The 26,701-nt window shown below is 61.4% G+C and overlaps 4 protein-coding genes and 1 non-coding gene across 37 annotated transcripts; 2 read left to right on the top strand and 3 right to left on the bottom strand.

The window, feature by feature from the left end:
* Positions 1–4,155: 4,155 nt before the first annotated feature.
* RPLP2 (ribosomal protein lateral stalk subunit P2) lies at positions 4,156–7,226 on the bottom strand. The gene is made up of 5 exons (XM_001149567.8): positions 6,984–7,226; positions 6,666–6,789; positions 5,386–5,434; positions 4,398–4,496; positions 4,156–4,271 (listed from the first exon to the last, which is right to left on the bottom strand). The coding sequence occupies exons 2-5, from the start codon at positions 6,786–6,788 to the stop codon at positions 4,195–4,197; spliced, it is 348 nt and encodes a 115-aa protein (XP_001149567.1). The 5' UTR covers position 6,789; positions 6,984–7,226; the 3' UTR covers positions 4,156–4,194.
* Positions 5,217–5,350, bottom strand: LOC112204900 (small nucleolar RNA SNORA52). Its single transcript, XR_002938646.3, has one exon. It is a non-coding gene; the product is annotated as a small nucleolar RNA SNORA52 (small nucleolar RNA).
* On the top strand, positions 7,219–18,010 carry PIDD1 (p53-induced death domain protein 1). Of its 26 annotated transcripts, none has more exons than XM_063783659.1 (17): positions 7,486–7,608; positions 10,790–11,269; positions 12,421–12,790; positions 13,297–13,710; positions 13,993–14,202; positions 14,287–14,341; positions 14,488–14,689; positions 14,796–14,921; positions 15,263–15,442; positions 15,522–15,669; positions 15,767–15,902; positions 15,975–16,125; positions 16,221–16,344; positions 16,745–16,812; positions 16,952–17,065; positions 17,182–17,381; positions 17,629–18,010. In XM_063783659.1, exons 3-17 carry the CDS (start codon positions 12,496–12,498, stop codon positions 17,885–17,887), a joined length of 2,682 nt encoding a protein of 893 aa, XP_063639729.1. In that variant the 5' UTR covers positions 7,486–7,608; positions 10,790–11,269; positions 12,421–12,495; the 3' UTR covers positions 17,888–18,010. The 26 variants fall into 26 exon arrangements, with proteins under 26 accessions (XP_063639738.1, XP_063639733.1, XP_063639731.1 ...); XM_063783653.1 differs by having other exon boundaries at positions 16,745–16,863; XM_063783666.1 differs by having other exon boundaries at positions 13,237–13,710; positions 16,745–16,863.
* Positions 18,002–19,563, bottom strand: PANO1 (proapoptotic nucleolar protein 1). Its single transcript, XM_054661852.2, has one exon. The coding sequence runs from the start codon at positions 19,561–19,563 to the stop codon at positions 18,916–18,918; it is 648 nt and encodes a 215-aa protein (XP_054517827.2). The 3' UTR covers positions 18,002–18,915.
* Positions 18,885–26,701, top strand: SLC25A22 (solute carrier family 25 member 22). Of its 8 annotated transcripts, none has more exons than XM_016920047.3 (10): positions 18,885–18,972; positions 22,010–22,192; positions 22,278–22,403; positions 22,666–22,721; positions 23,525–23,615; positions 24,190–24,308; positions 24,448–24,622; positions 24,717–24,871; positions 24,958–25,033; positions 25,107–26,701. In XM_016920047.3, the coding sequence occupies exons 2-10, from the start codon at positions 22,173–22,175 to the stop codon at positions 25,258–25,260; spliced, it is 972 nt and encodes a 323-aa protein (XP_016775536.2). In that variant the 5' UTR covers positions 18,885–18,972; positions 22,010–22,172; the 3' UTR covers positions 25,261–26,701. The 8 variants fall into 8 exon arrangements, with proteins under 8 accessions (XP_016775536.2, XP_016775539.2, XP_054517823.1 ...); XM_016920050.4 differs by lacking the exon at positions 18,885–18,972 and adding an exon at positions 19,181–19,297; XM_054661848.2 differs by lacking the exon at positions 18,885–18,972 and adding an exon at positions 19,194–20,596.

Genomic DNA, 26,701 nt, shown 5'->3' with positions numbered 1-26,701 from the left:
GCACCAACCTTACCCCTGCCTCCTTGTAGCGAGCACTGCTCCCTGAGCCTGGGCCATCCCCAGCCCCCGCCTCACCCTGCCCCGTTGTAGTGAGCACTGCTCCCTGCCCTCCTTAGCTGTACCCTGGTGGGGTCATTTCTCTTTGCTTCCTCCTCCATCTGCTGCCCCACCCCTACTACCCAGGTTCCGGCCTCCTCCACTCCTCACCTGGCTTTACTCCCACCCTAATCTCTGCTTTTACGGGCATCCAGAAAGGTCTTTTTAAAAATATTATTAAGGTCGGGCGCGGTGGCTCACACCTGTGATCCCAGCACTTTGGGAGGCCGAAGCGGGTGGGTTGCCTGAGCCAAGAGTTTGAGACCAGCCTGGCCAACGTGGTGAAACCCCATCTCTACAAAAAGATACAAAAATTAGCTGTGTTGATGGCGCACACCAGTAGTCCCAGCTACTCTGGAGGCTGAGGTGGGAAGATCACTTGAGCCTGGGAGGTCAAGGCTGCCATGAGCCAAGATCCTGCCACTGCACTCCAACCTGGGCAACACAGTGAGCCTCCGACTCAAAATATAAGATAAAATACAAAATAAAACAAAATATACATGTAGGCCAGGCACAGTGGCTCACGCCTGTAATCCCAGCAGTTTCAGAGGCCGAGGCAGGAGGATCATTTGAGGCCAGGAGTTTGAGACCAACCTAGGCAACATGATGAAACCCCATCTCTACTAAAAATACAGAAATTAGCCAGGTGTGGAGGCGCATGCCTGTAATTCCAGCTGCTCAAGAAGCTGAGGCATGAGAATTGCTTGAACCTGGGATGCAGAGGTTGCAGTGAGCCGAGATTGTGCCACTGCACTCCAGCCTGGGCGACTAGAGCGAAACTCTGTCTCAAAAAATAAATAACGCCTGAAATCCCAGCACTTTGGGAGGCCGAGGTGGGCAGATCACGAAGTCAGGAGATCGAGACCATCCTGGCTAACACGGTGAAACCCCGTCTCTACTAAAAAAAAAATACAAAAATTAGCCGGGCGTGGTGGCGGGTGCCTGTAGTCCCAGCTACTTGGGAGGCTGAGGCAGGAGAATGGTTGGAACCCGGGAGGCGGAGCTTGCAGTGAGCCGAGATCGCGCCACTGCACTCCAGCCTGGGCAACAGAGCAAGACTCCATCTCAAAAAATAAACAAATAAATAAATAACAAATAAAAAAATAAAATAAAATGACCCTTCCCAGGGACAACTGCACCCCCGTATGTATTGCAGCATATTAATGATAGCCAAAATATGGGGTCACCTTAAGTGTTCATCCATGGGAAAACAGATCAAGAAAATATGATACCTCTGCAAAATATGTCATAATCTGTGGGGAAATTTTTTATTTTTTTTTGAGACAGAGTTTTGCTTGTGTTACCCAGGCTGGAGTGCAGTGGTGCAATCTCGGCTCACTGAAACCTCCACCTGCTGGTTCAAATGATTCTCCTGCCTCAGCCTCCTGAGCAGCTGGAATTACAGGAGCCCACCACCACGCCCTGCTAATTTTTGGGTTTTTTTTTGAGATGGAGTCTCGCTCTGTCGCCCAGGCTGGATGCAGTGGTGGGATCTCAGCTCACTGCAAGCTCCACCTCCCGGGTTCACGCCATTCTCCTGCCTCAGCCTCCCAAGTAGGTGGGTCTACAAGTGCTTGCCACAACGCCTGGCTAATTTTTTAGTATTTTTAGTAAAGACAGGGTTTCACCGTGTTAGCCCGGATGGTCTTGATCTCCTGACCTTGTGATCCGCCCACCTTGGCCTCCCAAAGTGCTGGGATTACAGGTGTGAGCCACTGCGCCCAGCCCTAATTTTTGTATTTTTAATAGAGATGTGGGTTGGCCATGCTGGTCTCGAACCCCTGACCTTAGGTGATCCACCTGCTTTGGCCTCCCAAAGTGCTAGGAATACAGCAGTGGGCCACCGCACCCCGCTGGAATGTTTTAAAAGCATTTTGGGGCCGGACATGGTGGCTCACGCCTGTAATCCCAACACTTTGGGAGGCTGAGATGGGTGGATCATCTCAGGTCAGGAGTTCGAGGTCAGCCTGGCCAACAGGGTGAAACCCCATCTCTACTAAAAATACAAAAATTAGCCGGGCGTGGTGGTGGGCGCCTGTAGTCCCAGCTACTCTGGAGGTTGAGGTGGAAGAATTACTTGAACCTGGGAGGTGGAGGTTGCAGTGAGCCGAGATCATGCCACTGCACGCCAGCCTGGGCGACAGAGTGAGATCACGTCTGGAAAAAAAAAAAATAATAAGGTAGCCGGGTGCGGTGGCTCACGCCTGTAATCCCAGCACTTTGGGAGGCTGAGGCGGGCAGATCACGAAGTCAGGAGATCGAGACCATCCTGGCTAACACAGTGAAACCCCATCTCTACTAAAAAAAAAAATACAAAAAATTAGGTGGTCGTGGTAGCGGGCGCCTGTAGTCCCAGCTACTCTGGAGGCTGAGGCAGGAGAGTGGCATGAACCCGGGAGGCGGAGCTTGCAGTGAGTCGAGATCGCGCCACTGCACTCCAGCCTGGGCGACAGAGTGAGACTCTGTCTCAAAAAAAAAGGAAGAAAAAAGAAAGGCTAGGCGCAGTGGCTCATGCCTGTAATCCCAGCATTTTGGGAGGCCAAGGCGGGCGGATCACCTGAGGTCAGGAGTTCCAGACCAGCCTGGCCAACATGGTGAAACCCCATCTTTTCTAAAAATACAAAAAATTAGCTGGGACTGGTGGCAGGCAGCTGTAATCCCAGCTACTCAGGAGGCTGAGGCAGGAGAATCACTTGAACCAGAGAGGCGCAGGTTGCAGTGAGCGGAGAGTGTGCCACTGCACTCAAGCCTGGGTAACAAGCGCAAAAGTCCATCTCAAAAAGAAAAAAACAAAATAAATAAAAAGCATCTTGGGTCCCCCTCCATCTCAGTACCTTCTGTGGCTCCCTGGCTCCCCCAACAATCCACAATCCTTCCCCTCCAGGGACTCTGCCTTCCTCCAGGTCTTGCCTTCCCATCTGAGGGAGGCCTCCCCCAGCCACCCCAACTGTCTTCTGTGCTATAGCCTCCTATTTATCCTCCCAGAACTAAGGTGGTCACACAGCAGGTGCTCCCCACACCAAAGCCAGCTGGTGGGTTGCTGACCTCAAGCCTAGGGTGGGAGTGGCAGACCATCTTCTGGGTGCCTACGTTGGCGGGCAAAGACCCTGAGGCCTGGGAGACTGCGTACGGAGTAAGGCCAGGAGGGCAGAGAGGCTGGGAGGGGAGGGTGATGGCCTCTGTCCTTAGCCCTGTATTCCAGGACAGAGCCTGTCGGGGGAGGGCAGGCCCATCCCCAAAGGACCTAGTTCAGTGAGCCCTGTGGTCACTTCCCACAAGCCCTGAGCACATCTGCCCAGTAAGGCAGGGGTGGGCTGTGATCGGCAGAAAAACAAGCCTGAGCAGTGATTGCCCAAGTTGCTCAGGGCATTATGGCGGAGCCATGAACCCTGCAGGGAAACCCAGGGGCGTCTGCCACCCCCAAGCTGGGCTCACTTCCTGCATCCATTTGTAGAGCCCAGGGGCTACCAATCCTGTCCTTGCAAGTCCAGGCACCAAGCCACCCCAAAGACAGAGCCCTGATTACCCAAACTCCATTTGAAATCAGCTTCTCTGCTGTCCTTTTTTTTCAAGACAGGGTTTCTGCTGCTCAGGCTGGAGTGCAGTGGCACTATCACGGCCCACTATTAACTTCAACCTCCTGGGCAAGTGATCCTTCCATCTCAACTTCTCATAGTTGGGACTACAGGTGCACACCACGCCTTGTTAGGTTGTTTTTTAGAGATGGGGTCTTGCTATTTGCCCAGGCTGATCCCAAACTGCTGGCCTCAAGTGATCTTCCCTCCTCGGCCTCCCAAAGTGCTGGGATAATGGGCACGAGCTACTGTGCCCAGCCCGTTCGCATTCTTCTGGGGTGTACTCAGGAGCTAGGATACTGCTCAAGGCCACAGGAAAGGACCCCAGGCAGCTGTGATGCCCAGACTCCCCTCCTCATGCTCATTTTGCACCAGAAACGCTTCCCCAATACCATGTTGCCCACACTTCAGCTCCACACCTGCCCTCTTGGATGAGAACCTGGGCAGAAACTACCCTTGACAAAGTGCTCATGGAATACTTGAGAGATGTGTAAAAAAGCTTTATTTGCAGGGGAGCAGGAATTTAATCAAAAAGGCCAAATCCCATGTCATCGTCTGACTCTTCAGACTCCTCCTTCTTCTCATCTTTCTTCTCCTCTGCTGTGGAACAGAGGAGAGGTATGGTGAGCACTGCCCAAGTGCCAGGCCAGTCCCCCCATGAAGACCCCACTGCAGCAACACCGTCTGAGCCCCAGCCCCTTGCCCACTCACCAGGCCACCACTTACCTGCAGCAGGGGCAGAACCAGCAGCAGGGGCTGCAGAACCTGGGGCAGCAGAGACAGCTACAGCCCCACCGGCAGGTACACTGGCAAGCTTGCCAATACCTACAGAAAGCAGAGAGGTGAGACCTGAGCAGCTGCCCAGCCTGGGAGGCTGTTCCACAGGTAAGTTAGATGGCACCAGAGATGGCACACGGCACCCAACATATCTGGACCCACCATATGCCAGTGTCTCCCGTTCTTCCTGAACACTCCCTCCCTGAGCCACTCCTCAACGGGGACTTCTCTTCCCCACCTTTCCTATCCAGGGACTTGCCTTCTAGGAATTAGGCCCACACTGCCTGCCTGCCCACTTTCCCCACCTCCACCCTGAGAGGTCCACTGGACAGACATGTTCATAACTAGGTAGGGAATGAGTGCGCTGCCCCAGTATCCACATCTCTGGCCACAACGCTGTGCTCATGGCTTGGCCCGTTTGCTGAGCTGGCCCTGTCCTGGTCACATGCATGGAAAACAAGAACAGCTGCCCCAACAGCTCAACTTCCAAACAAGTTCCACCAGCTCAGCTGACGCCAACAAAAAACCATCTGCCCAACAAAGAGGCAAGGAGCCTGTGGACATCCCTGGCACCCTCAGTCCCTGCCCCCAACCCCCTCACAGAAAGCATGTGGTAAGGACTGCTGACGTGAACTCAGTTCTCCAGACACCAAGCTTCAGAGAAATCCTGGGGAATGGCCTCAGGTTTAGGAGCAGTCAGGCTTAAGAGGCAGGGCCAGCTAAACGTCCGCTGAGAACACAGGGTGCCCCCTGCTGCCCTGCTCCTGAGAGTGTCTAGAAGCGCTCATGACGTGAGCCCACTGGAGCCCTGCTCACTCCTCGTGTGAGGCTTCTAGGGTGCTCTAGTCCACAAGCGAAACCTGGCAGGCCACAGATGGACCCGCAGGGATTAGGATGGACCATAAAAACAAACGAAAGCCCGTCCACATCAACTCACCCTGGGCAATGACATCTTCAATGTTTTTTCCATTCAGCTCACTGATAACCTGAAGCAGACAATCACAGGGCTGTTATCAGGAATGTACGATTGTATCCCTGGCCCTCTCCCTTCCAGTCACAACAGGACTGGGTTCCCCACATGGGAATAGGCCCTGAAGTTTCCAGACCTGCACTGCCCAAAGGGAGCCACCAGCCTCACTTGGGAAGTGATATAAACATAAGTGGACACTAGCTTTCTTAGACTTAGGACTGACAAAAGGACACACGGCATCTCACTACTTATGTTTACTACTCATAGGTATCTTCAACACGGGCAAAATAAGCTGGCAATGAAATTGACTTTGACTTCAGGCTGGAGTGCAGTGGTGGGATCTCACTGCAGCCTTGACCTCCCGGGCTCAAGCGACTCTCCCACCTCAGTCTGGGACTACAGGCATGAGCAACCAAGCCTGGCTAATTTTTTATTGTATTTTAGAGACGAGGCCTGGTTCTGTCAGACTGCAGTGGCACAATCACTACTCAGTGCAGCCTTGACCTCTCAGGCTCAAATGATTCTCCCGCATCAGCCTCATGAGTAGCTGAGACTACAGATGTGCACAACTGCCTCCAACTATTTTTTTTTTTTTTTGTGGAGACCGGGTCTTGCAATGTTTGCCAGACTAGTCTCGAACTTCAAGGCTCCAATAATCCACTCGCCATGGCCTCCCAAAGCTGGGTGAGCCATGCACCAGGACTGCTTTTTTTTTTTTTAAAGCAATCTTACGCAGCTCACTGGTATTAAACTTCCAAAGCTTGTTAATCACGATTTTGCCTCGTACCCACACTGCTTTTTTTTTTTTTTTTTCCTTTTGAGACAGGGTCTCCTTCTGCCGCCCAGACTGGAGTGCAGTGGCACGATCAGTGCAACCTCCATCTCCCGGGTTCGAGCGATTCTCCTGCCTCAGCCTCCCAAGTAGGGGGACTACAGGCACCCACCACCACGCCCGGCTAATTTTTGTATTTTTAGTAGGGATGGGGTTTCGACATGTTTACCAGGCTGGTCTCGAACCCCTGACCTCAGATGATCCGCCTGCCTCGTCCTCCCAAAGTACTGGGACTACAGGCGTGAGCCACCGCGCCCGACCTCCGCCCGGCTTACTTCTCTATCCAAGAAATCGCCAACTAGACTGAAACTAGCCTCTCCCCGAACCCTCCAGCATGTGGCCGGATCAGGCAGAAGAATCGCCTGTATGGGACACTGGGGCCCCACGGCGGCTGCGGGGCAAGGGCGGCCGCTACCTTGTTGAGCCGGTCGTCGTCCGCCTCGATACCCACGCTGTCCAAGATCTTCTTGATGTCCTTGGCGCTGGGGGAGGAGTTGCCCCCTAGGGCAGCCAGCAGGTAGGAGGCGACGTAGCGCATCCTGAGGCGGGCGGAGAGGACGCGACGGCGGAGTTACCCCGGCGGCCTCCTGCCGGCCCATCCCGGGGCCGCCGGGCGAGGCCGCGCGTGGCTCGGCCCGTAGGCCTCCGTCCCAGAAATACCCCGCCGCCCACCCCGCATCCCCACGGACTCCGCGTCCCCAGCCGGCACCCCGGGCCCGGTCACCACACTCACGCGGCGGCGTCTGCGGCAGCGGCGGAGAAGCCTCACGCGTGCGACCTCGGTGGCGTCAGGGAGGAAAAGGAAGGCGCCGACGCAAGGGGCGGGGGTAAACCGCTACCCAGAAGCCTCTGGGACCCGTGCGCGGCGCCGCATGAGGCGCCTCAGAGTGACGTCACGAGGCGCTCAGCCAATGACGACGGGGAAGACGCCGTTGACTCCTTCCCCCTCCCCCTTCCCAGCCCCCGTCAGGCAGTTTTCGCGGCAAAGGCGAAGGGCAGCAGTTCCGGAAGTGACTGCTCTTATAGCGTGGGGCGAAGGGCCACCGAAACTCGTGGGGGCGATGGACGAAGCGAGTCCAAAGGGACGGCATCTGCCTTCGGTACCTAGCACCCCCAGCATGCCACGCGGCGCCTACAGCTTCCAACATGGAGCGCGGCCGCCACGCCCGGGACTCAACCTTTGCCAGCGAACTGCAAGTCCCGTGGTGCACCGCTGCCGGAAGTGGCCTGCGCCGCGGGCCTACGCGGAACGGCCGGTGGGCCCGGGCAGAAGCTGCTGGCTGTAGGCTCGCCTTGACTCCTTGGTGGTTCCCTGGCCGCGGCGACCGGTGGTCCCACGTCCAGCCGGGCTCAGTGAGGTGAGCCAGCCGCCTCGGACTTAGCGACTGTGGCCCTATCTGGGAGGCCGCCCCCGCACTGCGGTGTCAGGGCATCCTGTCAGAGGGAGCGCGAGCCTTGGAGGGCAGGACAATGACGTGAGGCAGCGTCGCCCGCTCACCCCTGGGAGGAGTGAGCTCTGAGTGGTCAGCCCCTGCGCTGGCCGCTTTGGCCCAGAACTGACCTCGGTGTCCATGTGGACATCAGCACCTCAGGGACCCTGCTACATTCTCGGGTCCTGGGAGGGAACAGGGTTGGCCCTGCCTCCTAAGGACTTGAGTTCTTGTGCGAGGACGCAGGAGGTGAATAAGGAGGCGATCCGAAGGACAGGGACAGAGGGAGACTTGGTCCTCTGGGCAGCCTGAGAAAGCTCGAGCTGAGAGATGAGAAGGAGCCAACCCTGCCAATATCCCGGGCGAGCACCAGGAACAGGGTCAGATGCAGGTATCTAACGTGTTAGCAGGCAGCGCCAGCTCCCGCTGGGCTCTAACAACAGTGCAAACCCTGGGGTGTGTATACGTCAAGCACTGGAACTCGACTTCACAGTCGCCTTCTGTGGCCTCGTTATCATTACCCCCATTTTATAGATGAGGCAGTTGGGTACAGAAAGGTTTTTTTGCTCAGGGTCACACGTCTGGGGTAAAGGCGGGAAACCATCTTGGGAACAATGGGACTTTTCTTATTTTGTAATTTTTGAGACTGGGCCCCATTCTGTCGCCCAGCCTGGAGTGCAGTGGCTCGATCACAGCTCGCTGCAGCCTCAACTTCCTGGGCTCAGGTGATGCTCCCACCTCAGCCTCCTAGCGGAGACCACAGGCGTGTGCCACCACACCCGGCTAAAATTTTTTGGTAGAGACAGCGTTGTCCACCATGGGCTCAAGCGATCCTCCCACCTGGGCCTCCCAAAGTGCTGGGATTACAGGCGTGAGCCACCGCGCCCGTCCCCAACTTTTTTTTTTCTTTTTTTTTTGAGGAGTCCCACTGTTCCCCAGGTTGGAGTGCACTGGTGAGATCTTGGCTCACTGCAACCTCTGCCTCCTGGGTTCAAGCGATTCTCCTGCCTCAGTCTCCTGAGTAGCTGGGATTACAGGCACCCACTACCATGCCCGGCTAATTTTTGTATTTTTAGTACAGACGAGGTTTCACCATGTTGGCCAGGCTGGTCTCAAACTCCTGACTTCAAGTGATCTTCCCACTTCGGCCTCCCAAAGTGCTGGGATTACAGGCACGAGCCACTGTGCCCAGCCCCATCTCACTTTTTTTTTTATTATCCCAAACAAACTTTGTACCTATTAAAGTCCCTATTCCCTGCTCCCCCACCCTTGATAAACACATTCTACTTTCTCTTCCTATGATTTTGACAACTGTAGCACCCCGTAAGACTGAAATAATACAGTATTTTGCCTTTTGTGTCTGGCTTTTTTCATTCAGCGTATTTTCAGATTTCAAGTACCTACCTAAAAGGTAGATGCTAAGACAAATTTAATATAAATACAGAGTAGTTTATGTGGGCCAGTGTTGAGGATTGCGTCCTGGGAACATAGATTCAAGTTGCCCTGAATTTACACTTTGAGGAGCAGCAGTTATAAGTGGATTTTATTTATTTATTTATTTTTGAGACTGAGTCTTGCTCTGCCGCCCAGGCTGGAGTGCAGTCGCGTGATCTTGGCTCACTGCAACCTCCGCCTCCCAGGTTCATGCCACTCTCCTGCTTCAGCCTCCCAAGTAGCTGGGACTACAGGCGCCCGCTACCGCGCCAGGCTAAGTTTTTGTATTTTTAGTGGAGACGGGGTTTCACCGTGTTAGCTAGGATGGTCTCGATCTCCTGACCTCGTGATCTACCCGCCTCGGCCTCCCAAAGTGCTGGGATTAGAGGCGTGAGCCACCACGCCCGGCCTATTTTTTTATTTTTTTGAGACGTAGTATTGCTCTGTAGCCCAGGCTGGAGTGCAGTGGCGCGATCTCAGCTCACTGCAAGCTCTGCCTCCCGGGTTCACGCCATTCTCCTGCCTCAGCCTCCCGAGTAGCTGGGACTACAGGCGCCCGCCACCACGCCCAGCTAATTTTTTAGTAGAGACAGGGTTTCACCTTGTTAGCCAGGATGGTCTCGATCTCCTGACCTCCTGATCCACCCGCCTCGGCCTCCCAAAGTGCTGGAATTACAGATGCGAGCCACGGCGCCCAGCCTGTTTTTTTTTTTTTTTTTTTTGAGAGGGAGTCTCACTCTGTCACCGAAGCTGGAGTGGAGTGCCGAGATCTCAGCTCACCGCAACCTCTGCCTCCCGCGTTCAAGCCATTCTCGTGCCTCAGCCTCCCCAGTAGCTGGGATTACAGGCGCCTGCCACCACACCTGGGTAATTTTTGTATTTTTAATAGACACACGGTTTCACCATATTGGCCAGACTGGGCTTGAACTCCTGACCTCAAGTGATGCGCCCACCTCAGCCTCACAAAATGTTGGGATTACTGGCGTAAGCCACAGCATCAGGCCTGTGGTTGGTTTTTAAAAAGATCTCTTGGCCGGGTGCGGTGGCTCAAACCTGTAATCCCAGCACTTTTGGGAGGCCGAGGCGGGTGGATCACGAGGTCAGGAGATTGAGACCATCCTGGCTAACACGGTGAAACCCCGTCTCTACTAAAAATACAAAAAAATTAGCCGGGCGTGGTGGTGGGCGACTGTAGTCCCAGCTACTCAGGAGGCTGAGGCAGGAGAACAGTGTGAACCCTGGAGGTGGAGCTTGCAGTGAGCTGAGATCACGCCACTGCACTCCAGCCTCTGGGACACAGCCAGACTCCATCTCAAAGAAAAAAAAAAAAAAAAGATCCCTCCAGGCCCTACGTGGAAGGGGCTGGGGTGAATGGAAGCAGGGAGGCCTGGAAGAGACCTGCCTGTCCCAGAGGGAGGGATGGTGGTAGCTGGGAAATGGAAGGAAGAAGGAGCCGCTGATATGACCTCAGGAAAGAAGCAGGCATAGCTGGTGGTGTCTGTTCCCCCACTAAGCACCTGCTCTCCTGGGCGAGGAAGCTGGTGAATAAAGCACAGGCCCGCTCGGGGGTATCATGTTGGTGGGGAAGGCGGACAGGGCAGATTTCAGGTTCTTGGGTTTGACCCTCACCAGCTACAGGGCCTCGGGCAATATCTGATTTTTTTTTTTTTTTCAGACGGAGTCTTGCTCTGTCTCCCAGGCTGGAGTGCAGTGGCACCATCTCGGCTCACTACAACCTCCGCATCTCGGGTTCACGCCATTCTTCTGCCTCAGCCTCCTGAGTAGCTGGGACTACAGGCGCGCATCACCACGCCCGGCTAATTTTTGTATTTTTAGTAGAGACGGGGTTTCACCATGTTGGCCAGGCTGGTCTCAAACTCCTGACCTCGTGAGCCACCCGCCTCGGCCTCCCAAAGTGCTGGGATTACAGGCGTCAGCCACCGCGCCCGCTCAATATTTTATCTCTTAACGCCTCCTTCTCCCCTGCGCGATTGAAGGAGACAGTGCCAGGAGGCTCACTGCTTCTGGCCCAGAGTGACGGCTCGAAAGGAAGGGTCTCTGCAGGCCCAGAGAGGAGGTCCCGGCAGGCTTCCCGGAGGAGGCCGTTTGGGCTGGTTTGGGAAGGACACTGCAATTGTTCCGGCTTGTAGCAGGGGTGGGTGCGGGGCAGCGGCAAGAGTACCCCCGTCACCCCGGCCTGGGAACGCACCTGGGGCCGGGTCTGCCTCGGAGCGGCCCGGGGCCCCGAGAACCTCGGAAAGGGCGGGTTTCGTGGCCTTCCGGGCGGGGGAGGCTGTACGACTCCGACCCCGCGGACTAACAGGAAGCCGAGCGCAGCTGCGCGGGCGGCTCGGCAGATGGACGGGTCGCGTCCGCGTCTCCGGGGCTGCAACAGGCGGAGGGAAGGCGGGTCGGGGAGGAGCCGGGAGACCTCCCCCGTGGACCCCAGCCCGGCGGAGGGGGCGAGTTCCGACGGGGCGGGGCCCAAGGGGCGGGGTCTGCAGTCCCCGCCCACCCAGAAACGCGCCGGCGGGATCCCAGGCCCCGAGCGCCCGCTGAGCAGCCACCCTTTGCGCGCCGCCTGGAGCGCAGGTACGCGCCGGCCCGGGCGGGCGGAGGGGGCTGCGGGAACACGTTTGCTTTTGGGAGGCTGGGGGCCGTTCCCATCCCCGACGCCCGGGGGATCCCGAGCCTGCCTCGGGGCTGGGGCCCGCCCCGCACGCCGTCTGAGCGGTGCGCGGTGCACCACCCTCCCCAGTGGACCGAACTGGAAAGGCCGGGAGAGGTTTCCTCCGGGGCTCACGAATTGGGGTCCCGGCCCCAGGACCCCGAAGCTGCCCAATGGCTCACGCCCCAGGCCCTCACCCTTACACGGCTTCCCTGACTTTCGGGGCGCAGTCACCCCCGCGGTAGGGGAGGGTCACGGCCTTCCTGGTAAAACGGATGTAAATAGAAGGGGGACTCATTTCCAGGACTGGGGAACAGCCCCTATGACCTCGCAGCTCCACGGCTCCATTGGCCAGATTTCCAGGACCAGGACTGAAGCCTCACTACCCCGGCTTTGCTGCTCATAGCGAGGTCTCCCTGCCCGGTGCTCCTGCGAGCCATGGCGGTCCCATTCCCCAACCCTCTTTCCAGTGGTGACCCAGGCGTCCGGGGTTCAGGGTGACCACAAGGTCTCCCCCACTCTGCAGCCCAGGCCCAGATGGCCTGGCTCTAGAGCTCCCCACTCCATCCAGAGTCCCTGTTTCCCCAAAGAGAAGGGCCCACCCCGGCTCCCGCTCACTCCTCCTCCTGCCTCTGCAGCTTCCCCGGGCCCTGCCTGGACAGGCCTGCCTGCGTGCTGGGACATGTCTGGCCTCCAAGGACCGTCGGTGGGCGATGGCTGCAACGGTGGAGGGGCCAGAGCTGGAGGCAGCTGCTGCCGCAGGAGATGCTTCGGGGGATTCGGACGCAGGGTCCAGGGCGCTGCCTTTCCTGGGCGGCAACCGGCTGAGCTTGGACCTGTACCCCGGGGGCTGCCAGCAGCTGCTGCACCTGTGTGTCCAGCAGCCTCTTCAGCTGCTGCATTTGGAATTCTTGCGTCTGAGCACTCACGAGGACCCTCAGCTGCTGGAGGCCACCCTGGCCCAGCTGCCTCAGAGCCTGTCCTGCCTCCGCTCCCTGGTCCTCAAAGGTGAGTTCCACCTGTTCTGGGCCCTGTCTCCATCTCTCGCTCTGCCCTGCCTCTGCTGCATGTTCTCAAAGGCAAACCCCAGTCCCAGCCCCAGCTCCAGGCCGCCCCTCCCAGCTCCCCAGGTGTGAAATGTTCTGCTCTTGGTCCTGTCCAGCCCCATCGCCATCCTCGGTGATCACCACCCCCAGTGTGGGGCTGGCTGGGCCCTGGCTCCTGGACCCTGACGCTGTCCAGTGGGGGTCTCTCCAGACCACAGTGCAGATGTTGTTCCTGGGGAAGGTTGTGGGTGATGGTTGTCATCTGAGATGAGCTGGTGGTCTCCACCCCTGCCTCCTTCCATTTGCGGGCACCTCTCCGGTGTTTCTGTCTGTCTGTCCCTGTCTGGCTGGGGTGGGGGTGGGGTGGGAGGTCTGTGCCTCTCGAGCAGCTGTTTCTCTGGCTGGCAGGGTCGATCTGGGACCTCGGACCCTGGCTCTGAGGGCCACATCCGCCTCCCCCCTTCCCAGGAGGGCAACGCCGGGACACACTGGGTGCCTGTCTCCGGGGTGCCCTGACCAACCTGCCTGCTGGTCTGAGTGGCCTGGCCCATCTGGCCCACCTGGACCTGAGCTTCAACAGCCTGGAGACACTGCCGGCCTGTGTCCTGCAGATGCGAGGTCTGGGTGCGCTCTTGCTGTCTCACAACTGCCTCTCTGAGCTGCCTGAGGCTCTGGGGGCCCTCCCCGCCCTCACCTTCCTCACAGTGACACACAACCGCCTGCAGACGCTGCCCCCAGCACTGGGGGCCCTATCCACCCTGCAGCGCCTCGATCTCTCTCAGAATCTGCTGGACACGCTACCTCCTGAGATTGGAGGCCTGGGCAGCCTCCTGGAGCTCAACCTGGCCTCCAACCGGCTGCAGAGCCTCCCGGCCTCTCTGGGTGAGTAGCCCCTGCGCCCCGACACACTGGCCCCACGGGAGGGTCCCTGAAGCCTGCCTGTCTTCTGCAGGGGCCTCTGCACCCACAGGCTTGGTCCACAGCTGCCTCTTGGTTGTCCCTCCACCTCCCTGGCCTTTGAGACTCCCTCAGTGGCTTTGTCAGAGTTCTCTGAGTCCAGCTGTGGAGGAGAGTCTGAAACAGCTGCTCTGGGAGGCGGCAGCAGGAGTGTCCCAGCGCCGTGGGCTGGGCTGGTGCCAAGCCTAAGCCAGCACCTGCCCGCAGCGGGACTTCGGTCCTTGCGGCTCCTTGTCCTGCACAGCAACCTCCTGGCCTCTGTGCCAGCTGACTTGGCCCGCCTTCCACTCCTCACCCGGCTCGACCTGAGGGACAACCAGCTCCGGGACCTGCCCCCTGAGCTGCTAGACGCCCCCTTTGTGCGCCTGCAGGGGAACCCCCTGGGTGAGGCCTCGCCAGACGCCCCGAGTTCACCAGGTAGGCTTGGTGCTAGAAGGGGCAGACCTGGGATAGGACATGAGTCTCCTCACTGTCCTGAGCACATGTCTGTCCCCTGCACAGTGGCAGCCCTCATTCCAGAAATGCCCAGACTGTTCCTGACCTCAGATTTGGACAGGTATGGGGTGGGTTGAGGGGGCTGGAGGGGAGTCTGTCTGCCTGTCACTCTGGCCCCTCCGACACCTTCTCCAGAGTTCCTGGGTCCAGGCTCCAACACGTAGGCCCTTCTGGGTCTAACCTGTTGCTCGCTCCTTCCTCACTCAGCTTTCCTGTGACCCCTCGAGGCTGCTCAGTGACCCTAGCCTGTGGCATCCGCCTGCAGTTCCCAGCGGGAGCCACCGCCACCCCCATCACCATCCGCTATCGGCTGCTGCTGCCGGAGCCAGGCCTCGTCCCCCTGGGTCCTCATGACGCCCTGCTCAGCCATGTGCTGGAGCTGCAGCCCCATGGGGTGGCCTTCCAGCAGGCATGGCCAGGGCGTGGCGGGGGCAGTGTGCGGGCCCGGGCATGGTGGGGGGCAAGTGTGCGGGCCAGGGCATGGCTCCAGCGCTCACACCATCCTTGTCTGGCAGGATGTGGGGCTGTGGCTGCTCTTCACCCCACCGCGGGCCCGGCGCTGCCGTGAAGTGGTGGTCAGGACCCGGAATGACAACAGCTGGGGTGACCTGGAGACCTACCTGGAGGAAGAGGCACCCCAGGTGAGGGCCACCCAGGCCTGCTGGTGGCGAGTGGAGAGCTGCTGCCCTGAGCCGTGCACCTCTGCCCAGAGCCTCACCCTGGCACCTTCCACCCTGCCCCGTCCCTCCTGGATCCTGCTTCCCTATGTCCCTGGCACCTTCCACCACGCCCCGTCTCTCCTGGATCCTGCTCCCTGTGTCCCTGGCACCTTCCACCCCACCCCGTCCCTCCTGGATCCTGCTACCCTGTGTCCCTGGCAACTTCCACCCTGTCCCGTCTCTCCTGGATCCTGCTCCCTGTGTCCCTGACTGGCTGTGCCCTGACCCAGGCTCCTGTGACCTCCTCTCTCCCCCCATCCCAGCGGCTCTGGGCTCACTGCCAGGTGCCCCACTTCTCCTGGTTCCTTGTGGTTTCCCGCCCTGTGTCCAATGCCTGCCTGGTGCCACCGGAGGGGACACTGCTGTGCTCCTCGGGTCATCCTGGGGTCAAAGTCATCTTCCCCCCTGGGGCCACTGAGGAGCCTCGTCGAGTCTCCATGCAGGTATGGCCAGGACAGCACTGAGGGTGGCAGGCCGCGCCTCAGCCCACAGGCAGGTGCTCAGGGGGCCTGTCTGCCCCAGGTGGTGCGCATGGCTGGCCGAGAGCTGCAGGCCCTCCTGGGAGAACCAGAGGCTGCAGTGAGCCCCCTGCTGTGCCTGTCACAGAGCGGTCCCCCCAGCTTCCTCCGACCGGTCACCGTGCAGCTGCCTCTGCCCTCTGGCATCACAGGTGAGAGGCAGCCATGGGGCATACCTGGACCTGTGGCCATAGGGTGGAGGGGGTCTCCGGCCAGGAGGCCTCAGCTCGCTGCCCCTCCCATCCCCAGGCCTCAGTCTGGACCGTTCCCGCCTGCACCTGTTGTACTGGGCCCCTCCTGCAGCCACCTGGGATGACATCACAGCTCAGGTGGTCCTGGAGCTCACCCACCTGTACGCACGCTTCCAGGTCACACACTTCTCCTGGTCAGTGCCCCCCAGCTTTCTGAGCCCCCCTCCCCCAGTCCGTACAGCCCTCCTCACCCCCAGCTCTCCCAGGTACTGGCTCTGGTACACCACCAAGAACTGTGTGGGAGGCCTGGCTCGGAAGGCCTGGGAGCGGCTGCGGCTGCACCGTGTGAACCTCATCGCTCTGCAGCGGCGCCGGGACCCTGAGCAGGTCCTGCTGCAGTGCCTGCCCCGAAACAAGGTGGGGGCACGGGCCGGAGGGCAGCAGGGTGGCGACCAGAGGGCTGGGGTGGGGTGCAGAGCTTTGGGTCCTGAGCTGCACGGGCTTCCCCGCAGGTGGACGCCACCCTTCGGCGGCTGCTGGAGCGGTACCGGGGCCCCGAGCCCTCTGACACGGTGGAGATGTTCGAGGGCGAAGAGTTCTTTGCAGCCTTCGAGCGCGGCATCGACGTGGATGCTGGTAGGGATGCTGGTGGATGCTCCCTGCCCTGGAGGGGGAGCCTTACCGTCCTCCCCGTGCCCTCATTCCTCAGCCCACCCCTGCCCCCTGGACCGCCCTGACTGCGTGGATGCTGATAGGCCCTCCCTGTCCTGGAGGGGGAGCCTTACCGTCCTCCCCGTGCCCTCCTTGCTCAGCCCACCCGTGCCCCCTGGATTGCCCTGACTGCGTGGATGCTGGTAGGCCCTCCCTGTCCTGGAGGGGGAGCCTTACCGTCCTCCCCGTGCCCTCCTTGCTCAGCCCACCCCTGCCCCCTGGACCGCCCTGACTGCGTGGATGCTGATAGGCCCTCCCTGTCCTGGACGGGGAGCCTTACCGTCCTCCCCGAGCCCTCCTTGCTCAGCCCACCCTTGCCCCCTAGACCGCCCTGACTGCGTGGAGGGCAGAATCTGCTTTGTCTTCTACTCGCACCTGAAGAATGTGAAGGAGGTATACGTGACCACCACCCTGGACCGGGAGGCTCAGGCTGTGCGGGGCCAGGTGGGCGAGGGGAGTGGGTGAGGGGAGAGGCCCCCCAGGCCGCTTGGGCAGAGGACCGAACTCCGAACCCCATTCGATGCCCCTTCAGGTGTCCTTCTACCGTGGCGCGGTGCCTGTGCAGGTGCCCGAGGAGGCTGAGGCTGCCCGGCAGAGGAAGGGCGCAGATGCCCTGTGGATGGCCACTCTGCCCATCAAGCTGCCGGTGGGACTGAGGGACAGCAGAGGGGCGGGGCAGGACCGAGGCCCAGGTGTGACCAGGGTGACGTGGTGGAGTTGGGGGTGGAGCCCAGGGCTTACTGCACTTTTTCCTTCCAACAGAGACTTCGGGGGTCCGAGGGGCCACGGCGGGGGGCTGGCCTCTCCTTGGCACCCTTGAATCTGGGAGATGCCGAGACCGGCTTTCTGACGCAGAGCAACCTGCTGAGTGTGGCTGGGCGCCTGGGTCTGGACTGGCCAGCCGTGGCCCTGCACCTGGGGGTGTCCTACCGGGAGGTGCAGCGCATCCGGCACGAGTTCCGGTGAGGCTCCCACTGCCCGCTGGCTGCCAGCCCCAGGGCTGAGCCCTGGCTGCCTGGAGGGCCCACCTGATTCTGACAGAAGTTTCTTCCAGGGGAGGTGGGGGAAGGGCAAACACCAGGCTGGAAAGGAAAGGTCTGGCCGCAGCTGGCCCCAGGAGCCGGGAACTCCCCCACACTCCGAGGCAGTGTGGTGGGGGGTCCTGGGCAGGTGGACAGGACCCCTCTGTCGCCCATCCTCTGCCTGCAGGGATGATCTGGATGAGCAGATCCGTCACATGCTCTTCTCCTGGGCTGAGCGCCAGGCTGGGCAGCCAGGGGCTGTGGGGCTCCTGGTGCAGGCCCTGGAGCAGAGTGACCGGCAGGACGTGGCTGAAGAGGTGCGCACAGTCTTGGAGCTCGGCCGCCGCAAGTACCAGGACGGCATCCGACGCACGGGCTTGGCCCCCAAGGACGCCGCTCTGCCTGGCTCCTCGGCTCCACAGCCCCCAGAGCCTGCCCAGGCCTAGGCCCCACAGACTTTTAGGCTGGCCCAGATATTCCCCAGTGGATGGGCAGAGCCCCCACCTTCAAGTCTCTCCAGTGTGTGGGGACGGGTCCCTGTGAGCAACAAAACTGCACTGTTTCTTTCACCTCAGAGCTTGATTTATTTGTTGGATGGAGAAGCCGTTGGAGGGCGGAGGGTGGTGGGGTAGAGGCCTGGCCCCTGCGGGGAGGGAGGCCTGTGTGCACAGGTGCCCCACATCCTGGTCCTGTCCTCTCCCACTGTGCCTGGGGCCTCCTGTGGGTCCTCATCTTCCTGGGAGGGAGGTGCTGTGCTACAAAGTAACCCACGTGGGCTTTTTTTTTTTTTAAATGGAGTTTCTGTCACCCAGGCTGGAGTGCAGTGGCATGATCTCAGCTCACTGCAACCTCTGCCTCCCAGGTTCAAGCGATTCTGCGTCAGCCTCTCAAGTAGCTGGGACTAGGGCACTTGCCACCACGCCGGCTAATTTTTGTATTTTTAGTAGATGGGGTTTCACCATGTTGGCCAGGCTGGTCTCGAACTCCTGACCTTAAGTGATCTGCCTGCCTCGGCCTCCAAAAGTGCTGGGATTGCAGGTGTGAACCACTGCGCCCAGCCCCAAGTGGGGTGCTTTGGATACAAAGTCGCTGTTCGGCGGGTGGGGTTGTGCCTCCACTTCTCCATTGCGCTGGCCCAGCAGTTCCACGGAGCACCTGTGTCTGCCCTGGAGGCCACGCCTCCCCCAGGGCACCCTCATCCACCGGCGCTCTGCCACCTGCCCGCGCCCCGCGGGTCCTTGTGCCTGCAGGGGCCTGAGGCCCGGAAACCAAGAAAGGACCTTGGGGACGCGCGGCCCGGCCTCTGCGCGCAGAACTGCCACCCTGCCCGGGGGAACCCACGGCCAGGGGGCGGGTGGGCGCGTGGCTGTGGCCTGGCTGGGCGCAGTAGCCTCGACGGCCAGGAGGGGGAGCCGAAGCCCGGAGGAGGCCGAGGGCGGAGCGCGCGCGGCGCCGAGCGGACGCGCCTCCCCGCCTAGGTGCTGGCCGAGCGCGGGGCGGGCAGGCGAGCGCGGCGGCGGCGGCGAGCGTGGTGAGTGTCTGCCCGGCGGCCCCCTTCTGCTGTGCCCATCCGAACGCGGCCGGGCTGCGGGGGCGAGAGGTGCTGCGGCGGCCGAGGGAGGTGACAGCTGCCCGAACAACGTGGCCTGGCGGGCGGGAGCGGGGGTCCTGGACCAGCGGATGCTCCGATCCGCGGCTGCTCTGGCGTGAGACGCCGTGCTCGGCCCCGACGGTTCCGGGCGCGCTCCCCGCACATACGTGTCTCCGAGGGTGGGTGTCTGGGGCTCGAGCCCAAGGAAGAAAGGCCGACCCGTGTGGGACGCACACGTGGGAGTTCACCGGACATCTGTGGACACGTGCGTGGCCGGAGTCGCGGTGGCCAGGCGGAGGACGGAGCGGTCGGCTGAGCCCCAGCAGTAGGGCAGGGGCCTGAGCCGGCCTCCGAGCGCAGAGAGCGGCCCCCAACCCGCTTCTCCTTTGTCCTCTGGCCGAGGCATCGCGCAGTTGGAGTCCCCTTCCGGGACCCTCCAGCCAGCAGGATAGAAAGCACCGCCCCAAGAGGACGGGGACAGCGGGAGATTGAATGGGGAGCCGCCGGCGAGATTCGGAGCCTCACCCCCATTGCCTTTCTTGGGGGTAGGAGGAGCCTGGCGGCTTCTTGGGTGGAGGATTTTACCCCTGCCGATTCGGAAGCAGCGGTATCTTCCTGTGGGGTGGTCTCTGCTCTCCTGCTGTCTCCCTGGCTTGCCTGTGGCCTCAGTTTACCTGACTATGAAGGGGGGACAGTGACGGCTCACAGCCCGGGGCCCGGCTGGGGCTGCAGGGTTTCTATAGCAACATCAGTGCAGGGGGAGGGCCCTGGCCAGCTGTCTCATAAGCCAGGGGTGGGAACTGCCGAGTGAGGACAGAGAAAGGCGGGGTTGGCGTTCAGAGGGAACCCCTGCCGGTTCTTCCCCAGGCAGAGCCCCTCACTGTCATCATTCTCCACCCAGAAGCTCCTCTCCGCTGCACTGGGTGACGTGCGGGCCCAGGCCTGCCTCTCCGCCCTGGGATCTCTGGGCCTGCTTCTCTTCTTGGGACGAATGGCCGCTCCCCACCTTGGTCGGCCTGACTTCCAGGATTGCCCCTATCATGCAGGTGTCCTCATCCCAGACTGGAGATAGGCTCCCAGGAGGAAGGGGGTTGCTCAGTCCCTGGAGGGCCAGGGTACACCCCTGGGAGGGACTAGAGTGCAGATGAAGGGCCCAGGGCAGCCCGGAGAGCTGTGGCCAGTCTGCACCCGAAGAGTGGGGTGGCGGGGGAGGGGGGGCTAGCAGGGATCAGGTCGAAGTTCAGAGGTCAGCTTGTCACCACCACTGGCTGAGGCAGGGAAAGGCAGGTCTGATGGTGAAGCCCTGAGTGGGACGGGTGGTGGGGCAGAGGGCTCTGGGCGTGCCAGCTCGTGTGCCCTCTGGACCTGCCAGGTGAGCAGGGCCTGTGGGTGGCACCAGTGGCCTCTGACACCCAGCTAGCTCTTCCCTGTGGACAGCAGGCCTTTTTTTGTGGCCCAGCATGAGGCTTCCCTGACATGCATCTGCCCCTAGCAGACACAGATCCCACAGACACGAGTGGGTGTTAGCCCATCTCTGCTCCACAGCACCGGATTCCCTGTCCAGGTACATACAGGGTACCCTGGCCCGGAGAAAGCCTCATCCTCAGAGTACCAGCCCTAGACAGATCCAGGCCAAGAAATGCTGTAGGGTTCAACCCACAGGCAGCAGACAGGAACACATGTGTGCCGGGGGTGTGGTGGCCACGCGCTGAGGTCCCTGTCGGTGGGTGGCCTCGCTGTGCCAGGTCAGCCTGAGTCAGACCCACCCCTGCTCATCTCTCAAGGCTGCCGGAAGCCTCTGCTTGCCCAAAGTGAAAGAGAAAGTGCCCCCCCACCCAAGCCCGCCCCACCCCGCCCCACGGCCAATCCCTGCGGCCCCTCGCCTCCTCCCCCGGCAGCTTCCCCTTCTGTGTGAGTGCTGGGCTGGAGTGTGGAAGAGCCATCCAGAGTGAGTGCCTGGGGCAGAGTGAGAGCAGGACCAGCGGGCAGGTGGCGGAGCGGGGGTCGGTGGTGGATGGCCCAGCCCTGGAAAGCCGAGGTGAAGGTTACGAGTCCCTGAGGATCTGTGGGTGTGAGCCAGCCGCGTGGCCCTGGGCAACGGTGCTGCGGGTGGGCGAAACAGCTGGCCTCTGGGGGGCCCAGGGAGGGGGGAAAGGCCCCCGAAGCTGGGATTTTATGGCCATGACCCTATGGGAGGCCCCTGAGGCTGGCTGTGGCTCCCCAGCCTTGCTGCTTAGTGGGAGAGGCCTGTCCTCCCCTCCTCTGTAGTGGATGGGGGTGCCAGCCACAGGGGGCCTCAGAAGGCCAGCCATCCCCCACCCCCAAGGCTTCCAGGGGTCCCATCACTGGCTTCTGTGTGTCCATGAGTGAAACTCCTGGGAGGGGTGGAGGGGAGGAAGGGGCAAGGGGCTGGCTGTGGAGGGTGTGGGCATCGTGGGGAGGAGCTCTGCAGGCCCTGGGTGGAGCTGCCATGGGAGGAGAGCCATACCTGGGATAGCTGAGCCCAGGTCGGGGGGTCTTAGGGCGCCCGGGACCCCAGCCCCTAGCTCGAAGGGGGCAGGTGCCGGCTGCTGCTCTCTCTGTGCTGAAGGATGTGGGGGATGGTCACCACAGCTGTCCAGGTCGAGGTGCTCCGGTAGGCACCCTGGCCCCGGCCCCTGGCACTGCCCCCAGAGGTGCCTGGCCCTTTAAAAGCCGGAGCTGGCCGGGGTGCACGTGAGCCCGAGCGTGAGCGGTGTGTGAGGCTGGCTGGGAAGACGCTGGCGGTGGGGAGGGGGGGATTGAAAGGAAGCCAGGTGGTCCCAGGGGTGAGCATGGGACTGGGTGGCAGGTGCCTCCCGCTGCTGCACCCTCAGGACGCAGTGACGGCTCCAGTCTGGGGTGGTGGGTGAGGGGCTGCGTGAGAGAGGGAGGCTGGGGGAGGATTACTCTTCGGGTGGCCCCACCCTCACTCATTCCCATCCCCTCATCCTTCTAGGACAGAAGTGGCGGTTGCTGACGCCTGGAAATCCCCCTGAAGGTGGAGCACTACCCAACCCCCCTGGGTCCCACCCTCCCTCAAGGCCTCCTCCACCTCCACCTCCACCCCGCCTGGCCTGGCGTCCACCTCTTCGGCTCCTACCTGGGTGCAATCGAGTTAAATGGCTGATAAGCAGATCAGGTCAGACTCCAGTCCTGGCTGCGTGCCTCACCCCCACCCTGACCCATGGTCAAGGAAGCCGGTCCTGACACCCCTGTCCACGCAGCCTGCCAGCCAAGCTCATCAATGGCGGCATCGCCGGGCTGATCGGTGTCACCTGCGTGTTTCCCATCGACCTGGCCAAGACCAGGCTGCAGAACCAGCAGAACGGCCAGCGCGTGTACACCAGCATGTGAGTGTGCCGGGCGGTCGCGGGGAGTGGGCCCAGCATGTGGCAGCAGGAGAGGCGGGGGCTCTGCTCCTGTGCCCCCCACCCTGTTTGACAGAAGGGAAACGGGAGGCAGGCGGGCCTGGGGGAGATCCCACGTGGGTCGGGACTGGGGTCGGGGCTGGGCTGAGGACTTGGCCTCTTCTATCAGCCCTAGACAGTCCAGGGACCCTGGCCTCCGGCTGGCCCCAGCTGGCCCTGGCTCACCCTGTCCCCTTGGCCACAGGTCCGACTGCCTCATCAAGACCGTCCGCTCCGAGGGCTACTTCGGCATGTACCGGGGTGAGGTTTGGCTCGGCTGGGCTCGATATGGGCAGGCCTGGGTAGCACCAGCCTGGGCCTGGTGTGTGAGCGTGGACGTGTTTGTGGGGGCTGTGCCTGTGCAGGGGGGACTGGATCTCTGGTGAGTGGCAGTTCTCAGCCTCTCCCGTGGCAGCTCCCCACCCCCACTTAGTGCCTGGTGCGTGGGATGCCACGGTACATCTGTCTCTTCTCTGGTGGCCGCAGCTGCCTCTGCCTTCTGCGACAGGCTGGACCCCGTTTGTGGCTGGGGATGGGAGGGAGTAAGGGGCATTACCGCAAAGCAGCTTAGGACACAATCCAGAGCCTAGATTTGGCAGAAGCTCTCCAGCCCTGAGCCCTCGGCACTGAGATGGGGGCTCTCCACAGCCTCCCCCGAGCTCTGGCCCAGTCCAGACCACACACTCCGGTGACCTCTGGCCCCAGCCCCCTGCCAGCACAAGCACCATCTGTCCTCCAGGGAGGGAGAGGTATCCTAGGGAGGCCTCAGGGGCTCAGGGGCTCCGGGGAGGTCCTCATGCCCTGAGCAGCAATATGCTGCCCAGAATCAGAGACAGATGGAGCTGCAGTGGGCATGGGAGAACCTGAGCCTGAGGTGCTGCCCCATCCCTGCCTGGCCCCGCCCCACCTGGCACACACCAGGCCCAAATGTGGGTGAGAGAACAGGAGATGGCGGCCAGGAGTGACTGGGACAGGGTTTTGCCAGCCAGGAGGCAAGTCCTGGCCAAGCGCCTCCCCACTCAGGCCACCGAGCATGTCCCCCCAGCTGACCCCCTGCCCCACAGGAGCTGCTGTGAACTTGACCCTCGTCACCCCTGAGAAGGCCATCAAGCTGGCAGCCAACGACTTCTTCCGACATCAGCTCTCTAAGGACGGGTGAGGGTCCTGCCTGGCAGACACTCGAGGGGTCTTTGGCTTCAGATAAAGGATGGGTCCACCCTGCCAGCTGGGTCCCACCTGGGGGCTCTGCCTGTCTTCAGCCCCTTGCTTGGGGCTTCTTTGACCTTGTGGGGCACCCTCCCTCCTTTCCCCTGACCAGGGGAGCAAAGCAGATGTCAAATCAGTGGGGCTCTGGCTTGGCAGCCCTTGGCCCCCAGCTGCTGCCTGCTGCCCTCAAGCCAGGGCTTGAGGGCACTGACCAGCTCCCCCATCACTGGAGGGGGACTGCAAGGACAGCCCCTTTTTGGGGCACTTGACCCCCAATTTCCCATTTTCCTTTGTCTCAGACAGCCCCACTGCCCTCCCCAGGCTCCTGCCTGTGGGGCCGTCTGTCCATCGGTCTCCTCCCTGCCTGCTGCTGCAGTGGCGGAGGCTGGGGGCTGTACCCCCACAGGCCTGCATCTGCCTCCACGGCTCCCACCATCCTCTGCGCCCAGGCATGGTGGGCAGCCCCGAGGGTGGCAGGTAGACCTGTCTCTTCCCACTTACTGCGGCCCCGCTCCTACCACAGGCAGAAGCTGACCCTGCTTAAAGAGATGCTGGCGGGCTGTGGGGCTGGCACCTGCCAGGTGATCGTGACCACGCCCATGGAGATGCTGAAGATCCAGCTGCAGGATGCAGGGCGCATTGGTGAGGGCGGGGGAAGGGGGAGAGGGCAGAGGTGCAGGAAGAGGTGAGGGCGAGGGGAGGGTGGGGACGCAGGGAGGGCCAGAGCGTGTCCCCTGCCCAGTTCGCACAGAAGAAGAGACAGCAGCCTCTTTGTCCCCAGCCGCCCAGAGGAAGATCCTGGCTGCCCAGGGCCAGCTCTCGGCCCATGGGGGTGCCCAGCCCTCAGTGGAGGCTCCAGCTGCCCCTCGGCCCACGGCCACCCAGCTGACCCGCGACCTGCTGCGGAGCCGCGGCATTGCCGGTCTCTACAAGGGACTCGGGGCCACGCTGCTCAGGTAGGAGGCACAGGGCGGGTGGGGGGAGGGAAGGGGGAGGCCGGCCTGCCCACCCCACCACCTCCTGTCCCCACGGCCACCTCCCTCCCCACAGGGATGTCCCCTTCTCTGTGGTGTACTTCCCGCTCTTTGCCAACCTGAACCAGCTGGGCCGCCCGGCGTCCGAGGAGAAGTCGCCTTTCTACGTGTCCTTCCTGGCCGGCTGTGTGGCTGGGAGTGCCGCCGCTGTGGCCGTCAACCCCTGTGATGGTCAGTGCATGGGATGGCGCCCGGCTGGGGATGGGGCGGGACTGAACCCTTGGCCAGGCTCACACTGACCCGAGCGCCCCTTGCAGTGGTGAAGACGCGGCTCCAGTCACTTCAGCGAGGCGTCAACGAGGACACCTACTCTGGGATCCTGGACTGTGCCAGGTGGGGAGGTCCCACGGCGGGTGGGGCCTGGGGGCCTGCGTACCGGGCTGACCCTCTCGTCCTTCCTCCACAGGAAGATCCTGCGGCACGAGGGCCCCTTGGCCTTCCTGAAGGGCGCCTACTGCCGCGCGCTGGTCATCGCGCCCCTTTTCGGCATCGCACAGGTGGTCTACTTCCTGGGCATCGCGGAGTCCCTGCTGGGGCTGCTGCAGGACCCCCAGGCCTGAGCCCAGCACCTGCTCCACCCCAGCCAGCCGGGCAGGGCCGGTGTGGGGCTGGAGCCAGGCAGCTAGCCCAGGACGGAGCAAGGGAAGACCCCTCCCCAGCCCTCCCGTCGGCAGGGGCAGCAGGGGGCGGGGTGCAGGGTCCACATAGGTGGTGCACACGCAAGCCCCCCGGGGTGCTGCCTGCACCGTTGGGATCAATGTCTTATTTATGTAGAAAATGCAGAAATCTTTACATTCCTCAAGCTAGCCCCTGCCCCAATCCTGCCCTGGCCTGAACACCCCCAGGGACAGAGCTGGTCTCTGGGCTGGGGGCCCCCGGGCCTGGGCCGGGCAGGCTGGACCATACCCCCAGTCCACCAGCTCCAGTCTCCACAGCCATCCTGGCCCACACAGGGACCCTGCACAAACCTATTTATTGAATCTGCTGGACCCAAGTGGCTCTCCAGCCCTTCCGTCCTTCCCCAGCCGCTCTTGTCGCCTTGGCAGGACTTGACTCTGCCTCCCTGGCCAGCCTTGCAAGAGGACTGGGGTCTCCTGCCCTCTCTGTTGAGCCAGGAATCCCAAGTGAGGGGTTGCCCTGGGGTCTGACTCTCAGGGCAAGCCCGCCACCCACTGTGGGACTTTCTGGTGGGCTCCTCAGCTCCCACCCCAGGCTGGGGCCCAGATTGTGAGGTCTGTGTGCATGTGTGTGTGTATGTGTGTGTGTGCATGCGTGTGTGTGTTATGGGGACCTGGCCTGGCCCTTGGGGATGGGGCTGCCGGGGACTGCCCCCCTTCCCGCCGTGGCCAGGCGCTCTGTGTGCTGTGTGTGCCCCAGGCTCTGTTGACCCCGTCCAGGAACTTACTTACCCAGCCTGGTCTCTCCTGAGTCCTCCACCCTGGCCTGGGATTGGCCAGGGAGCAGGGCGGGCATTGGGACCAGTGTGGAGCCTGAGGGTGCCTGCCCTGCTCTGGAGGGAGGGCCAGGAGCTGCCGCACCCCCAAGTCCTCTCAGGGCCCACCCTCCTTTTTCAGCCTCTGCATAAGGCCCCTGGATACACTGCAGAAGCGCCATCCTTCCCGCCTCCGGGCATAAGGCCCCTGACCACACTTCAGAAGCCCCATCCCCCTGCCACCGGGCGATCCCTGCTGTGAGCCGAAGCTCTCCCTGCCCCGCCCTGGCCATGTGATCGTGTTGGTGACAGACCCTGATGTGCTGGTGCTGTGCCCCCAAAACCGGGGCCCTCCACAGAGGCCCCTTCCCAGCGACACTACCTGGGGCTCAGGCCTGGACCCCCCCAGTTCACGGTTGCTCCTGGGAGCTGCCCCTCCCGTCACATCAGAACCTTGGAAGCTGCTGCTGCTGCTTACAGAATTATATTTTTTTCTTTTGAAGAGTTTTAAGAAGTTGTAACTTTTTGTGTCTTGTCATGTCAGAGGATAAATAAATATTCTAAGTAGA

Source organism: Pan troglodytes, chromosome 9 (assembly GCF_028858775.2).
Source record: "Pan troglodytes isolate AG18354 chromosome 9, NHGRI_mPanTro3-v2.0_pri, whole genome shotgun sequence".
In the NCBI taxonomy this organism is placed as follows: Eukaryota; Metazoa; Chordata; class Mammalia; order Primates; family Hominidae; genus Pan; species Pan troglodytes.
Note: the sequence above shows the minus strand (reverse complement) of the source record. Positions and strands in the feature narration are given on the sequence as shown.

Excerpts from the sequence above, each read along its gene's own strand:
- RPLP2 (XM_001149567.8), bottom strand. The coding sequence starts at position 6,788 with ATGCGCTACGTCGCCTCCTACCTGCTGGCTGCCCTAGGGGGCAACTCC. Across the intron at positions 5,435-6,665 it reads ACGACGACCGGCTCAACAAG|GTTATCAGTGAGCTGAATGG; the intron begins GTAGCGGCCGCC and ends TGTCTGCTTCAG. Across the intron at positions 4,497-5,385 it reads TGAAGATGTCATTGCCCAGG|GTATTGGCAAGCTTGCCAGT; the intron begins GTGAGTTGATGT and ends TGCTTTCTGTAG.
- PIDD1 (XM_054661840.2), top strand. Across the intron at positions 15,670-15,766 it reads TCTGCCCTCTGGCATCACAG|GCCTCAGTCTGGACCGTTCC; the intron begins GTGAGAGGCAGC and ends TCCCATCCCCAG. Across the intron at positions 16,345-16,744 it reads CGGCATCGACGTGGATGCTG|ACCGCCCTGACTGCGTGGAG; the intron begins GTAGGGATGCTG and ends CTTGCCCCCTAG.
- PANO1 (XM_054661852.2), bottom strand. The coding sequence starts at position 19,563 with ATGGGGGTGAGGCTCCGAATCTCGCCGGCGGCTCCCCATTCAATCTCC.
- SLC25A22 (XM_016920047.3), top strand. The coding sequence starts at position 22,173 with ATGGCTGATAAGCAGATCAG. Across the intron at positions 22,193-22,277 it reads ATGGCTGATAAGCAGATCAG|CCTGCCAGCCAAGCTCATCA; the intron begins GTCAGACTCCAG and ends CTGTCCACGCAG. Across the intron at positions 24,872-24,957 it reads GGCCGTCAACCCCTGTGATG|TGGTGAAGACGCGGCTCCAG; the intron begins GTCAGTGCATGG and ends CGCCCCTTGCAG.